This window comes from Apteryx mantelli, chromosome 1 (genome assembly GCF_036417845.1).
Source record: "Apteryx mantelli isolate bAptMan1 chromosome 1, bAptMan1.hap1, whole genome shotgun sequence".
NCBI classification, from domain to species: domain Eukaryota; kingdom Metazoa; phylum Chordata; class Aves; order Apterygiformes; family Apterygidae; genus Apteryx; species Apteryx mantelli.
The window spans coordinates 73,564,921-73,581,301 of NC_089978.1; the positions used below are offsets into that span (position 1 = coordinate 73,564,921).

The 16,381-nt window shown below is 41.0% G+C and overlaps 1 protein-coding gene across 5 annotated transcripts in view; it reads right to left on the reverse strand.

The window, feature by feature from the left end:
• The window catches only part of UXS1 (UDP-glucuronate decarboxylase 1), a 66,055-nt gene extending 49,973 nt beyond the window's left edge, over positions 1-16,082 (reverse strand). Inside the window, exons 1-3 of one of the 5 annotated variants that reach the window (XM_067295034.1) lie at positions 15,880-16,077; positions 3,548-3,575; positions 718-766 (exon numbers count right to left, since the gene is read on the reverse strand). In XM_067295034.1, the coding sequence (XP_067151135.1) occupies positions 718-766; positions 3,548-3,575; positions 15,880-15,976 (174 nt within the window). In that variant the 5' untranslated portion in view covers positions 15,977-16,077. Of the gene's footprint in view, positions 1-717; positions 767-3,547; positions 3,576-14,215; positions 14,309-15,879 lie in introns of those variants that run through there. The other 4 variants (XM_067295041.1, XM_067295051.1, XM_067295055.1 and 1 more) reach the window with 4 other exon arrangements.
• Between the last annotated feature and the right edge of the window lie 299 nt (positions 16,083-16,381).

Consider the following 16,381-nt stretch of genomic DNA (forward strand, 5'->3'; position numbering starts at 1 on the left):
CAAACACAAAGGGAGGGGGGTCCTGACCTCAAAGACATTTGTATCTGTTAAATTCTTCCTTTCATTGTTGTTAGACTGGAATTCTATAAGCACCTGGAGAAAGTTCTGTTTGCAAACACTTACCATATTTCACAAGAAACAGAGGTTGAAATGGAAACTCAGAGGTAGTGGTATAGAAATTCAGAACCACCAGTGTGTTCAATACCCATGTCTACATTAGAAATTGCGAGCATTTGTGCTTAAAGCATTGGTGGTGCAAATCAGTCCCAGCCTACAACCACAGCTAATAAATTAGTTCAAGAGTTAAGAACAAAGGAAAACATGTTTGGGGAGTTTCAAATTTCTACTGAAGCTGATGCCTATTTAACATTTTGAAAGGATGACAGAGGAAGAATTTGTATGTTAAGTCCTACGTTCAGTAACAAAGGTCAGCTCTTAGGAGGACTATGACTACTACAAAGTCTCTGCAGCAAGAGAGTACCTCTAGAGTTACAGCTTCCAAGAAAGGTTTAGAAGAAAAAATATAAAAGGAGGAGAGTCACTGATCGATATCAGAAATATCACTATAATTAAAAACAGTACTGACACAAATCTAATGCTTTGAATGGTTTTAGTAAAACGAACAGTAACAAAAAGGGTTAAATAATCTATTTCAGTATGAAATGAGTGAAATGGAGACTTCAAAACAGAACAGACTGCAACAATTGGCAAACTAACCTCCTCTATTTTACTTTCCACCTTCTGCTCCCCATTTTCTTGAAGAGACCTGTTGGAGAGAAAAGAAAAAAAATAATCCACAACTAAGCAATATTCACTATAATGCACCTGCAACATGTTTTCCTTGTCAAAACAGTATCTTTTAAACAACACAAGCTAGTCTTATTTCATAGACATAGTGAGAGCAAATCAAAGTAGATGACCAGTCTCCACTGAAATCAACTAAAGTCTTGTCACAGAGTTTGGCAGACACTGAACCAAGCCCACAGAAAAAAGTAGTAACACTGAAGATGATGTTCATTTTACAGAGAAAACTGACTTTAGTGTAGAAAAGTGTCTAATTACTACACCAAGGATAAGGTTAGCAGAAACATTTTTCAGTGTAACTTTACTATGAAAGTGCCCAAGACGTCTTTTTGAGGGTCTGTTTTTACTGTATGCTACAAGTACGCTAATAAAATATTTTCCCTTATTGCCACAACTGTAATTTCAACCTAAGAGAGAGAAGGACAAATCTGCTTAGCTTTGACTTTGAACTTTTATAAAAACAAGGAAAAAAAAACATACTGAAGCTTGTCTTAAGTGACCATCTGAAGGGCAATAGTGACTTCTCACATGAATACTACTTCTATGAAGTGAAGCCAAGCCTATACTCTGAAGGATGTCAAGGTGACCTATGAAAACAGTCTTGCACAAATCTGCTTGGTCTTATGTAGAATGTAATTGTGTAAACTATCTTAAGCAATTAACAGTTTCCATCCTTTGAGTAAACTTCTACAAATGTAGAATATGTATTTTTTAATTTTACCTCTTACATCTAGTCTATATGATTTTCCTCAAGTTTCCACAATTCTTTTTTTTCCCAATTACACCCTCCCTCAGAAAGGGGAATTCTTTATCAAGCCTTATAGTAGTAAGTTTCTGCATACTAGAGGATTCATGGGCATCCAGCATAAAACGGAGTTCTTTCAAATAAAACAGAGCTCCTTTACTTGGGACCAGAAGTCATTACACCTAAAGAAACAGAAGGCCCTTTGTTAAGTAGATATATGCATATATATATGCCACACTGTTAGAAGCTACAGCAACGATTCCCTTCATACCCCTCTGTGAAACTCTCTTACTAAAGTTTGTCCAGTCTACTTTACTGAGGCAAAAATTTCATTGAACAGATTCATTTTGTCTCATCAGTAAGGAGTGCAGTAAACTGCTAGGCTGAGCCACACAGGCCCAGACCATCTTTTCATAAAAAATTGTAATTTATTGTAATAGTGGCAAATAAAAAACCCTCCAGTTAACACAGTATGAATTTATTATAAGGAAACCTTATTACATAATTCTTGTAAATTCTTCACATTTCCCCAAAAAACTGAAAGCTTCAAAAAGCTTTCAGGAATTATCTGTGGAACACATAACCTTTCCTCTTTGCTATACGATCAAGGAACATTGAGAAAACCCTTCAGATTACTAAAAGGTCTTCTCAGAAATGGTTCCTACTATTATCTATTCATGAATCCTGGAGTTTAAGGACTGGTACTAGACAGTTTAAGTTTTTAATAAGCTTTTGCTCCTAACAGAGACAAACAAAACATTTTCCCCACAGCCCCCTAAAATGCTCCTCAAATAAGGAGGCGCATGTAACTAATGCTAAAATCTGAGTAAGGAGAGCTTATCAGGGAAGCAACATATTGGTGCCCAATACCACCTGCCCTCCTCAGACTCCTTTCTGAGGTTCTTGCCCCTCCTTTGGAAATGCTCAGCTGCTCGTGTAACAGCTGCTCAGCTGCCATAGTTTGGTGGTCACTATAACAACATGGCAACCCAAATGATACCTCCATCTGCAAACTGCAGCAGTTCGGCAGCTGTTTTGTTAACAGCTGATCACTCTTGCAGCAAGCGTGGGAAACTCCAAGAGGAATGAAGTGGACAGCTAAGGGTAGGAACAGATTCCAGGATAAACTGTCCTGGGTGAATCAGAGTGCCCAGAAAATTAATTGATTTTCTCGCTTTGCCTCAGTCTTCCTCTACACTGTGCCACTAAACATGGCAGCAGAATAAATAAAACCTTTTCTAGCAAAACAACATGGAATGGTGGAATATTTTGTACTCTATGGGCAAAGACTTTGTTGCAGGGAACAGACTGTTTCCATATGCTCCTCACCTTCTATTTTAATCACATCTTCCCCATGAATTTTCCCAGAGGACAAACAGTTGTGCAAGCAGCAATACTGTGAAAACCTTTACAAGTTGCTTGTGTATGTTAGGCCTTCCTATTTCTAAGGGCAAAAATTCTGGGGGAGCACACTGCACGATATTTTTGTTTTTCAGCAGTTAAACCACTGGATTCTTTCCCAGCTAACTGTGGAAGGGAAAACCTTATAAGCACACCACTGTTTCTAGGCACAGAAGTGTAATTATGGTAAGCAGTGGAGAACCCACTGTTCTTGAATGTTTAAGCCTATATTGTCACTGAGAAGTGGTCAGGCCTGTGCTGAGGGAAAGCAGAATCCAAGCCCATGTGCCCAGCTAGGCTAAACAAGTTGCCTGAAAACATCTCCCAGTTCAGAAGATGAATTTGTGTAAGGAACAGAAGATGCTAAAATGTGTAAGATCCTGGGCCAGATGTGCAGCACAGACACTACCCTTTCCGAGACTGAACATCTTTTATTCAAAAAATGGTATCAGTTGCTTAGCAACCACTCCAACAACACTATGAGCTGCTGTTCTGTTTTCTCCCTACTTGATATATGGTGATACACGGTGATGAGAAAGGTAATAGTTAACTTTATTTCAGCTAAAGATAATCAATAACAAAAATAATATACAATACCTCATATTGACAAAGTTTCCCCATACAGCTGTAAAATAAGAAGAGAGAGAACATTTTAGTGTCATATAATAGTATACAAAGTCATTTTTTCTATTATCATCAGAAGGAATTTAAAACAGTATTAAATTTGTTCATCATAAATTATCTAAAAAAGTTACATGTATTACGTATATATAAACCAAGTGATCAGAACACAGTTTACAAGCATGGGAGGACGTCCCATGAAATTACATGAGACTACAAAAAAGGAGGAAAACAGAATCATTCAGTTAAAACAGACTAAAACATTCCAGGTTACACGTGGAATTATCTGAGCAAACAAGTCAGTGGATGCATTTACCTGATCATTACTCCCACACTATACTGCGTAATACAAAACACGCAAGAATTCTCTCAACCATAATTTGTCACAGCACACAAATTAACCAAACCAGAGTTCTCGACTTGTTTATCAGGGATATCAGATAAAAAAGTTGCATAGACCTGAACCACAAGAACTGGAGACTGCAGTATGACAAGGATAAAAAGATTGGCCACTACTTGTAGTAGCTGAACCAGTGCAAAGAGGTGACACAACAGTCCTGCATTAAAATTTTTAAGCTCTCTCACTTTGTATTGTGATGCAGACATAAAAAGGAATCTAAGCAATATAACCAAATGCCTCACTAAGCAAACAAAGCTCATTTGTTTTTGTACAGAAATAGTTTTTAGGAAGATAAACCACAGTATAACAGCACAGCAAACAAGTATCAGCTGTTTCTGAAAAGACTTATCTACTGAATCTACTCTATTAAAAAAAAAAAAAAACCCTATGAAGCTATTCAGGGTTTCAAAGATTACATTAAGACTATCAGAACACTACTTTTCCTTTTAACTAGGAGATGTAATATAGTCTAAAGTGAAAAGACGAGAAGGCTCCAAGTCATAGCGCAGGCTACACTAGAGGGCTGACAATTTCAGATCTTCTAGATGAGTAAGGTTAATACAGAATGGTTATGTAAGGGACTCTTCAACAATAAACAACACAGAAAATGCACCCACAATATCTCCAGAAAATCATTCTATAATTGCTCTTTAAGAGACAAGGCTCAGCCTAAGCATACAAATTCCACTAGGTCTTAAGGAGGGGTAGCCTGTATGCAGTTATCATATTAACGTACATACAGAACAAAGCTTCTGAAGTGACCTAAGTTTTCATAAGCTGTGTTTCAGCCCTCAAGCAGCAGACATTTAAATAGTTCGACAAATTAATATTTCACTTTACTTAGATTCAGGCTTTGCATACGTATTTTTAGGATTATTATGTATTGATCTCAAGTATATGATGAGATATCGGTGAAACAAGAAAGTAAAAAACACAACAACAGTCACAAGCACCCTCTGGGCAACGGAATAAACAAAACAAAAGAAGCGTGGGGGGGACAGGTGAGAATGCAATAATGCAGTTTCTTTTCTATCCATTTGGGGATGGAAAAGTAACTGAACTGTTTTTAACTATGAACACTGCTGAGTAATTCAAAGAGTAACTCAAACGGATTTGTGACAGACTATCAAACAAACCGCAGGAGGACACTAGATCAATGATGGTATCAGAAAACCTCTGTCGTCTTTGGGGGAAACAGAGGGAAACTATTTTAGGGACAGCTGATCAATAAAATCTAAATTAATATAAGACACTGGATTTTACATTTATTAGAAACACTGAAGTAAATTCTCAGAGGGGAAAAGGGATACAGTGTTGAGCATTAGGTTAACGTAATCTACTATTTGGCTAGGATTTTATAATTTTTATATTTATAAGGTTAACAAAAACCTCCTATTTTTTGTAGTGAATTGCGACCATTTAACTGACAATCATGGGTATAGAATTATCAAGTTATACATTGCTCAGATATACTGATAATAGGTTATTTTCCTGAGCTACAGAAACCTGTACAGAAAGGTACCATATTGTTTACGTAGTGGCAGGAAACATCTGGGCTTAGTTGGTGAAGCAGGAATTGACAAAAAATGAGAGTCGCCAGCTGCAGCGGTTGTGCCCGCTGTGTTGCAGCAAAGACAGTGCAACTACATTGCATACAAGAAACTGGCTTCTTAAAGAAAAAATATTATTTGTGTGCTCAGTGTCCCCAACAAGGAAGGGAAACTCAGAAAACCATTTGTATGCTTCCAAAACCACTACACTATGCTTGATATCACAGTTCCATAGCTAAGTAAAAGACCTTCCATTAAATTTCTAGAAAGCTTGAGTATTTTTGTAACACTGCAAAAAAGAATGAAATTGCAAAATGAACTACATACTTCACAATTCTTCAAATCCCTCCATGTGGAATTTTCTGTATTTCACACATGGAGAGAGGTGATGCAAAAACTTCCTTGAACACAAGACCCTTACAAAGAACTCCAAATGCATGTTTCTAAGGAAGTTCTCTTTGGCTAGTGTGCATTCACATATAGTTTATGTCAAGGCTGAAGGGATCGGAGGTACACTTTTGCACTTCAGTGCACATCACAGTTGTTACATAAAGGTTACAGCAAGGTAGCTCTGACATCCAGGCAAGGAAGTTTTTCTGAATGAAGGAAATATCATCATATTAAAACACTTGAGCCCAAATCCACAAGCAGAATGATGCAGAATTGCAAGCCTAAATCCAAGACAAAAATCTTCAAAGGCACCATAAAACCCCTTAATGCCTACCAAATTCAAGCACCAAAAGCTACAGGAATGTGGATGGTCAAAAATACTTCCATACCAGCAAGTCATGAATCAGGTGCTATACACAAACACAGCTTTCCAAGGCCTCACACTCCTAACGGATCCAAATTGAGCAAACCCTAACATAACTGAGCACCCCACAAAATTTAAAAGCCAGTCTTTAAATAAAGAAAATCCCCACACAATACCTTTTAAGCCAAAAGGTACTCATCAAGCACAAGAGCTCTATACCAATTCTCAAGCCTTAGGGATGCCCCCACAACCACACACACACACGCTACATACTTCCTGGAGAACTTCCTACCCATCTGACTAGTGGGCATTCACAGACAAAGTCTCCCTGCCATCTACTGAACCTCTGCGAAAGCGAAGAAAAGAATTAAGGATTAATTGGACTAGACAGAGGGCAGCATGACTTTGTAACTAAACACCCACCTACAAGAGAGAGGAAATAAAAGTTCTGCTTATTCTCTAAAAGGACTATTTGTAAATTTCATCCAATGACTGATTAAGGTAATACATATTAAGTTGCCATTAGGGAAGAGATCAGAACATCTGGATTGTTTTGAAACACATGAAAGCCTAGTTTAATGGCCTGTAGGAGAAAAATGTAGTCCTGCTTTGGTTCTATCTGATCTGGGATTTTTCTCTCTTTTCCTTCTGCTTCACTTCCATAAAATAATGACAAAATTCACTTTTTTGGTAGGATTTTTGCAAGAATTAATTACAAGTATCATGAAGACTAAAAATACACCAGAGGCATTAATCACTCCCATAGATACCACACTTTAAAGTGACAGTTTCCAAAGAAGAATGCCATGACTTGGAGGAAGCAATAACTATACTTTTAGAAAAGAGAATATTTGCTTCTTAAAGCCTTAATCACAGTTTTGTTATTAAAGAGGTATTTAAATTTATACAGCTAAACAGCAATGCCTCATAGCTTTCAGAAAACCCCAATCCTTCTTCCTTTCTCCCGTCCCTGAAAAATAAAACTATAACCATTTGGCTAGCACAACCTTACAGCAAAACTGTTGTAGATTTCCCCAAGACTTCTTGAAACTACCTTCAACAAGAGACAGTCACATATGAATAAAGATTAGTTTTCTTTCTATTGAATAAACTTGCAATGATGAGAATTTAAGTTCTTGTTTAATTTTCCAAGAGAAAACCACTTCCGAAATTAAGATGGACACAGTATAATGATCAGGCTACATCCAACAAAGTGCCAGGGAGCATTCCAAGTGCTATTTGTTCTTTGGATACTCCATTAAGGCAGGGGCTGGCCTAAATTAAAAATATATATATATAAAGTCACACGCATAAGAAGGAAAAACAGAAATCCCATACAATTTGTTAAAGAGTATCCACTGCTAGATGGACATTTCCTTATCTGTCATAGTCAGAGTTTTGGTTCTGACCAGTTGCACTTCATGGCAAGAAAAAGTTATTCTTTTAATCTTGAGAATATAGGAACAGAGTGTATAATTCCTTCGAGTCTGTCATCTGCCATAATACTTATTGCATTGGTTTTTATAAAACACAGATTACGATACTACTTGAGAACCCTGCATGCCTTAACTCATCCACAATAGTCTGGGTAACCAGAAAAATACTGCTATCAGCATCTGACAGTGGGGGAAAAAAAACAGAATTTCAAAGGAAATCTGCTACCCCAGGATGATCCCTCTTCTCTAGATTTCTTCAAATGACATTAAAACCAAGTCATGTCTATCACAATGCACATACGGTAATAACCACTCGATCTCTCATCTTCACTGAAGATACTGGTTTCAGTATCACATAAATTTTAAAACAGATGTTTTAAAAAGCAAGACTGTGATGCCTGTGGAGATTCAATTGTACTATGCATAACAATGGATGCAATCTCTTTTAAAACCGTTTTCTTTCCCAAAGGCTATGTTGTGTGCCTTTTCAAAATATCTAGCTTTGAAACTTCTTTACAAAGTTTTGCTCAAGTAATTTTAGCTGAAAACAGGGGATTTTTTTTCCCCCTGTATTGCCCTCCTTATATTTTCCAGTCCTCCAAACAGGAGGGCACATGATATTGGCTAGAAAGGGATTTTGCCATCAATGGAAACAGCAAGCAGAAACAAATGAAATTTTAGAGCAGAACCTTAGCATCTGAACACTCAGAGTGAATCACTCCAGCCAAATCTCTTATTTCAGAGATGCAAAGACATTCAAAGAGATGTTTTTTCTTAAATCAGACTCTCACAGTCACTCAGGAGCATCAGTCTCTTGATAAAAATAAGCTTTTCCTTTTCAGAGAAAAACTTGGCAGAATGGAAAAGCATGCAAGAGCTCATAAAATGTTGATTAGCATTACAGATGCATTAAAACAAGCATTTAATTCTTTTGCATATCTCAATTAGATACATAATAAAGAAAGTGATTATTTGGTCAGTGCATTTGGAACTGTATTTTATAGTCTGCATTCCAGAACAATAAAACCTCAATTGTATCCTAACTATAATCTCAGTATTTTTTTTTAATTTGCTTTAGAAAAGTATTATACTGATGAGAGTATATTGCAATACTATTGGATACACAATTGGATACAATTATTAATCGTAACTTTGTATTATGGAATGGCCCCTTCCTGGGTGAAATTTAGGAGTTTTGTATTCCTTTTGTATTCCTATATTTGTATTTCCTAAAAAGGTGTTAAAGGCTCTACCCAACATGCTTTTCAATTTGAAAAGATGCTGCCCAGAATTGTGGCAGTAATTTTATGAAATGCACCAGAGTAGAAACCCTGACATTGAATTCCTTGGTAAAAGCATGGCATATTTAGGGATAAGTGTTATACAAGATAGAAATATGATTAAATAAATGCAATTACGGCACTCCTAGTAAAGATACATGCACATGTATTTAGTATGTTTCAAATGCTTGGAAGGCTGTTTTAAATATTTATTAAACATCAGTAACATTATGTGAGCCAGACACCACCAATTAAAAAAAAAAAAAAAAAGTCTGTTGGCTGCTGTAAAACTATACAATGCAGACTAAAGGAGGCAAAAGGATTTACACCAGTTGAGTATTCTGAGCTCATGACCCAGCCTCAGGCATCAATAACATTATGTTAGTCACCTAGGCTTCCTGCACCTTCTAAACAAACAGACCTGTACAGGCTGCTGGGCACAAATCTCCCTATTTTGAGTGAAGAAAAGAGAAAGCAGCAGTACTGTTATCTCCAACTGAAACATATTATACTCATTATACTCAGTTTTAAGCAAACCACACCTTCCAAAGTCTACACAGCATCCCAGATTTCTCAAAGGCATTTCCATGTTTTTTTAAAAGGGATTTCCATTTTTAAAAGGCATTTCCATTTTTTAAGTGCTGTCTGCTTAATTTAGCTCTCAACCTTCCCTTTGTTTCCCTGACCTAGGTAGAAGAGTTGGGGACATTCTTCCAGAAACTCAGAGGCGCACAGGAATATTCTACACACCCAAGACGACGACGAAACACCAGCACACATGTCAAAACTCAGAACCTGAGCAGTTAACTGAGGTGGCATGACTCAAATGAGGGGTCATGACTCAAGCCAATTATTTTCAGCATTTTTTACAATTTGCTGACTGCTAAGGTTTTCTCAGTTACAGTACAGACCCCTGCAGTACACATTTAAGTCCACTGGAAACAAACTCACTTTCTCCAGTTACCTTTCACAAATCCCCTCATGTAAGTTCACACAGTAATCTCCACCGACCCTGACCTGGGATCCAAGGATGAGATGTTGAAAACCACCAGTTCAAATTAAACTCTACTTTGGTCAATCAGCCTTCAAGAAAGGAAACAAGCAGTGAAAATGAAAGGGCAAACATTTTCCCTTTGCATAACGACAGGGAGGAAAGACGACGAAAGCTCTAACAGTATTTGTCCTGGAGTGGAAAAATGACAGCACCACTTCCTGCGCATGCCACAGTAAAGACAAATACTAAGCAGAGATACACTGTAAACTGTGAGGGTGAATTTGTCTAGAAAGTAAGAAAAAAAAAAAATTGTGGCTAGCAAGGCACAGTCAAAGCCAATTTATTCCTGACTTAAACTAAGAACTGCTATTGGAGGTTAACAAATGTTCATGAGCTACATGGCCAGAGCTAGCTGGAAGTCTGACGAGCAAGAGAACTGGAAGCAAGGGAGATGAACTGATTTGCATAAACCCACACATGAAAGGCAGCTCTGCAAGACATGAAGCCAGCAAGCAAATGTTTTTGGTTTGTTTTTTCTGGTGGAGAATCCCTGGCATGCTGACACAAAAAGCAGCCAAGCATGATGTCACATCAGACCATTCCTACCTCTTCCTTGGCCAATCCCGCTAGCTAGTTGTAAAGCAGCTGGGGAAGGAAGAATGGCTCTGCTACTCTCAAAAGCAGTGCTAAATAACTTTCAGACAGTTAGCTGGAAGCAATAGGAGTGGGCCAAACTCACAGCTACTTTTTCTATTAAGAAAAGTGAAAGTAAAAGTTTCAAGTTATCAAAAACACAACAGTAAGTAGCATTTAACCTTCATTGTGAACACGTACGAGATGTTAAAAATAGAAGAAGCTGGTGAGATTCAAATCTAAAAGCTTGCTGCCACTTTGATATTTTGAAAAGAGTACATTGCATTCTTCCTAGCTGATGGAAATCGGACAAAAACAAATAGCTAACCTTACAAAGCACAGGGTAACAATTGGGGAAACTAACAATGCTGGGAGAAGTCAAGCCACTAGACTCCAGATATACTTTTGTCATATTATTCTGACACGTTTTTAAGTTGTATTAGTAACTGTGTTGTAATTTATTTTGTAAAAGTAATGAGGTCTTAATCCTAGGTCTCATGACAGCACCCTTCCGTTCATTCTTTTTTACCTTGGAGAAAGAACAAGATACTGACATACTTCCAGAGAATTATCTGATCCACAAATGAGCAGAGAGAACTGTTCTACTTTACCAGAAATAGAGCTCTTCATTTTCATTAAGAACACGCAACTCCCTTGTTATACCAAGACATCACTAGATTATTTAAAGCAGCATTAAGATTAAAGCAAACCATGCAGATTGACAAGCTCTGGTCTTTAAATCCTGGCTAAGACATTTTACAGATATATTTCCAATAACTTAAATAAGGTCCTGATTCTACAGCCTTGCTGAAGCACCTCAGTATGCCTGTATAAAGCTGAATGAACATTTACAACTTTGTGAAAGAAAAGAATTTAAGGCATCTATATATTGACATGGCATCTTACAAACAGACACTTTCAAGTCTCAGCCTGCATATAAGTAAGTTAATCAGGTTGTGATGACACTAGATCTTTTCCAATGCATACTTAATTGGTTACTGTTTTATGATCTGTCTACATTTCTCTTCCTATGAACAACAAAAAACAATTAAATCCATTTCACTTGTGTTTACAATCACCTCATGCTCTTAAGTTGTGGTTTCACAATGGCTTCAAGATGATGCAAGTACAGCCTGTGACTGAAAGGATTGGTTCCAGGCCACCTCCAAGTTCTCAACCCCTCCTTCACTTAGCACAAGCACTCCTGCAGTGTCTTGTAGGGAGTCAAATCAGAGAAAAGATCTAGCACAAGATTTTCTCTCTTTAAAGGGGCAATGAAAATTCAACCTTTGGGCATGGCTTCCCATTACATCTAACACAGTAGAGCCATGCAGTGTTCACAGATGGAGACAGCACTGCACTTGAGTCAAGCAATCTAATGTGGCTTCTCTCCCCTCCACCCCCCATCCAAATGGGTAATATTATACTGAATAATTCAGATCGCTCACTAGCTATATGATCTCCAGATTCATCACCAGGGTGATGGGGAACTAAATCACCTCTTTTGCCAAAACCCAACAGATTAGGTAAATGCAACTGCATCCTTCGTTAAACTGTTCAGTTTTGCAGGGTTCAGTATTTGCATAAATTACAGCAGCTTTTAACTGTCTGCTACAAAGAAGTGTTCCTTTTGGATTCTCTATTCCTACAAACTGTGCAAAACAGTTTGTTTCAAGTGGGCAATGATTTTTTTTAAATTAAATTAACTTTACAAAAATGAGGCATCAAATAAGACATAATTCAAATCCAGAGAGAAAGCAAGGACCCTTCTTACCATAAGTGGGACTAGGGAAATCAATGAAGACCATAAAAAGAGTTCTAGATATCTTTAGTATGTGCCTGAATATGTCAAGAGTGGCACTTTAACCAAAATCAACAAGATTCCTTAGATAAGACGCAAGTTGTAGAACCTGCAAACTATGTGATGACAATACTGCTTATCAGTGGGCCCAGCTGCTCATTCCCCCACTGCACCATCTCCTCTGCTCAGCCAGAACAGCTTTCTGAATACCCACACTGTGAACTGGTTTTACAACTTAAGAAGGACCCCAATACCTTTGTGCCAGATGATTTTAATCCAGACCAGCTCCTTTACCTAGTGTACAGCAGAGCCACGTAAGCACTTGGAAAGGTGATGGAGGGGCGGACAGGCAGTGCAGGAATACCAAAGCCAGCCTAGCCATCCATCATTTTGAGCTGTGAAACTAAGAGAGCCACTCAATGACTCTTGAGATTGAGATAGCAGAGAGCCTTTCAGTTGTCTTTAGTAAGTTCTTCCTCTAGTTTGCTAACTCTCATAGAGAAGTTCTTTAGGCATGCCTGTGTCAAATTTGCATTCAAAGGCAGAAGCTTTTATGAAATAAGACACTTTGCTAAAAGATTAGATGCTCTGAACATTCTCTCAGGGCTAAGCTCACAAAATGGCACTATCAAAAAGTGCTAACTCCTAGCTCATAAAAATTAATGTGGAATACTTTGCTAAGCATTTTGTTCCTTATAACATACTGTGCTCCAAATTTGATTCCCCATGTTCTAACACTGAACGGAAATTCATGGAAGGGAGGTGTATATCCTGAAAACACTTAGTCCTTTGGAGAGTACTTGAGAAAGAAAGAAAATAAAAAGTGCCAGCACATACACCTACACCAGCAGCTCAGTTTTCTCAAAATCTATGCTATTTTAGTCTGGTATTATCTGACTGCAGAGCACAGTGATGATTCAGTAATATTGCAAGTAGTACAGTTTCAGGATAGGGGGATGGGATCACAATCACTTCCATAGAAAATGTAACAAAAAATAGTTTCTCTAGAATCTATTAGAGCAGTGCCATCTGCCAGCATGTTATACTATACTGAAGACACCAGAGCTGTAACTGATGATTCCACTACACAACTAGCCAAAAGATTGAAAAACACAACTAGACATGACAGATTTACAAAAAACATACTTCTATCAGATACCAGCCTACTCTCTTTTTAGGCTACTCTTTGCCACATTGGAACTGCAGTCCCTCTTTTCCTCCCATTTTTCTGAATCTCAAAGAACTGCTAGAAACAAACAGTGAGAAGACTTATAATACTTACATCTCAGACAGCAAAAGTTCTTATATTTTTTCCTTCCTTAAGGCTAATCTCTCCACGAGATTAGAAAGCAAACATTAACTGTTGTCTACAGAATCTAATCAATAACCAGGTCTCCCTGGCCATGTCAACTGCCACTCAATTCTTGTATTTTCACACCACCCCAGTAAGTTCCCTTTTTAGGAACATAAAACTCTTTCAAAATAAAAATAGACATTAAGCCATCCATGCTTTAGTATGCATGGAGCCTGAAGCCACTTGGACAAATCCAAGACTGTCCGAGGAGTCACAGCTGGCATTTTATTTCAACAGCAGCAATATCTAAATAATGAGATCTTGCAAACACAGTAACACATGGTTGTAAAGGGAATTCCTGTGCCGTGTTCCTAGAATAAGAAACACCACCCTTATTCCAAAATCAATACTGGAGTCACACCTTTTTTCCCTCCCAAATGCAACGGGAAGATCCTAAGTAAACCCTGCATATGCACCCCCCCCCCCCCCAAAGCCAGCTCACTTGTATATCTTTCGGAGCATCAAAAGAGTTATTTGTCTTCAGTTAAGGTGACAGACCTTCAGAGATTCCTTCTCTTCGTGTGCTCACTGCCTCCATAAAACCTACTTAAGTCTGAAAACAAAGAACAGGCCAACATAAAATAAACTGATATGAAAACAAAAGTGCAACAGAATGAATCTGGACACGAAAGGGAAGAGGATTGACAACACTTAAGTCTGAGACTCCCCCTATTTGATTCATATCTAAAAAGTCACATCACAAATATCCCTGTCAATGGTTATTTTAAGATGTGCCAAAGTACCTTTAGGCCTGTCTTCAGACTCTTAGATTCCAACTATGTGCTCAGTAAATTAAAAAAAAAAAATTATCCCCAAAGGAAACCAGAAAGCTCTACAAAAACAAAACATGAGACCTGTCCTGAAAAACTTCCTTTCAGTCTTTACCTCACACAGCTACTAGGTTAAGATCCATGTAGACAAAGAGTGGTCTAAGGAGTGGCTGCGGAAATACTTCTTGAGCCACGTCTCATTCAAACAGCTCCCCCTCAGATTATTTGCCCAGGCAGTGTACTCAGCCACCAGACATATTCACAGCGCACATGCCCCACAAAGCAGCCCCTACTCAGCCCTGCAGCTCTACTTGAAGGTTTGTTGCCTGCAGCAAGCTCCCGAAAGTCTCTTTCTGCAGCATGTTCTCTCATTCACGTGTAATACTTCTGCACGATACAGAGCACACACACAGCTCAGTACACACAGCTGAAGAGAGGGAAAATATAACTGTATGCCTTTGGCCTGGCACAAAACTGTTAGGGGCCTCATCTGCATTCAGAGCCGGCCTTCTTACACGGGGCACCACTACCCGGTACCTGATCGCCCCTTCATTCTGGTGCCACCCAACTTCTTGCTATTTTTAGAAGTCTGCTTCGTCTGAGTGAGCTGCAGCCAACGCCACGGCGAGAGGCCGAGACGCGTGCTGGTTGCACATCGGCAGGCGCCTGCCGACGGAGGCTCCCCTCCCCGCTGCACAGCGACTCCCGGCCACGCACCGCAAAGCCCGACCACGTTTACGGCCCGCCTGGACGTTCAAGCGCTGAGTAATCCGCCCGCAGCGTAAACACGCGCCGGCAAACTGCCGCCAGCGGCTGGGGCCGGGCCCCCCTTAACCATCGCCCCAACCGCCACTGGGGGGGGGGGGGGGGGAAGCGAAGGGAAGGGAAGAGAAGCAGGACCCGTCCGTCCTCCCCCGCGCAAGCCCTCAAGGAGGAGGTCGGGGCACCCGCCCGCAGCCCTACTGTTCGCCGGGGTCCCCCGCGCACCGCCCGCCGCCCCGTGGGCGCCCGCAGCCACGGCCTAGCCGCCTGCCCGCCGCACTTGAGAAAGTTTTGGCGGAGCGGAGAGGCGAGGAAAAGGGAGGGATCCCTCAGCCCCACCGGGGGCGCCCAGGGGAAGCGGAGGGGTGGGGGGGGCACCCAACCGCCCTCCCCTCCAAGCCCCCTTCCCCGTGGGGGCCGGAGCAGCCGCCCTGCGGCGCCTCGCAACGGGGCGTAGGAGCCGCCACCGCCTCCTCCCGCCGGCGGCGGCTGCCGAAAGGGGCTGGGGCGCCCCCCCAGCGGGAAATGAAAGGCCGGGCCGACCCCCGCCGCCCCCGCTCGCTCGCTCACTCACAGGCGACATAGGCGATGAAGGCGAGCCCCATGAGCAGCTTCATCCTCCTCCGGTTGATGGCGGTCAACAGGCGCAGCAGCGGCCCCTTGCTCACCATGCCCGGCGGGAACGGCACGCAGCGCCGGGCGCCTGCACAGCCGGGCACGCCACCGGGCTCGCCCGCGCGCGGCCACCCACGGCACCACGGGGCGGCGCGGCGCGGCGCGGCGCGGCTCTCCCCGCCCGGCCTGCCCGGGAACCGCCCGCGCACGCGCAGCGGCGCCTCCCCTTCCCCCGCGCTGGATGCGGTCGGCGGCCAACGGCGGCCGGAGCGGTGGCGGCGCGGCGCGGCCTGGCACGGCGCATGCGCGGGTCGCCGCGCGCCGCTGCCGTTGGCGGCCTCGCTGCCGGCGGCGTGGCGCGTTGGCGTTGCTGCGGGGCCGGGTGTCCGCCCGCCCTCTCTCCCCCTTCGCGTACTCCCTTCAGAATCAGAAGCGAGGGGCCCTTGGCAAGAGGCCTCTTG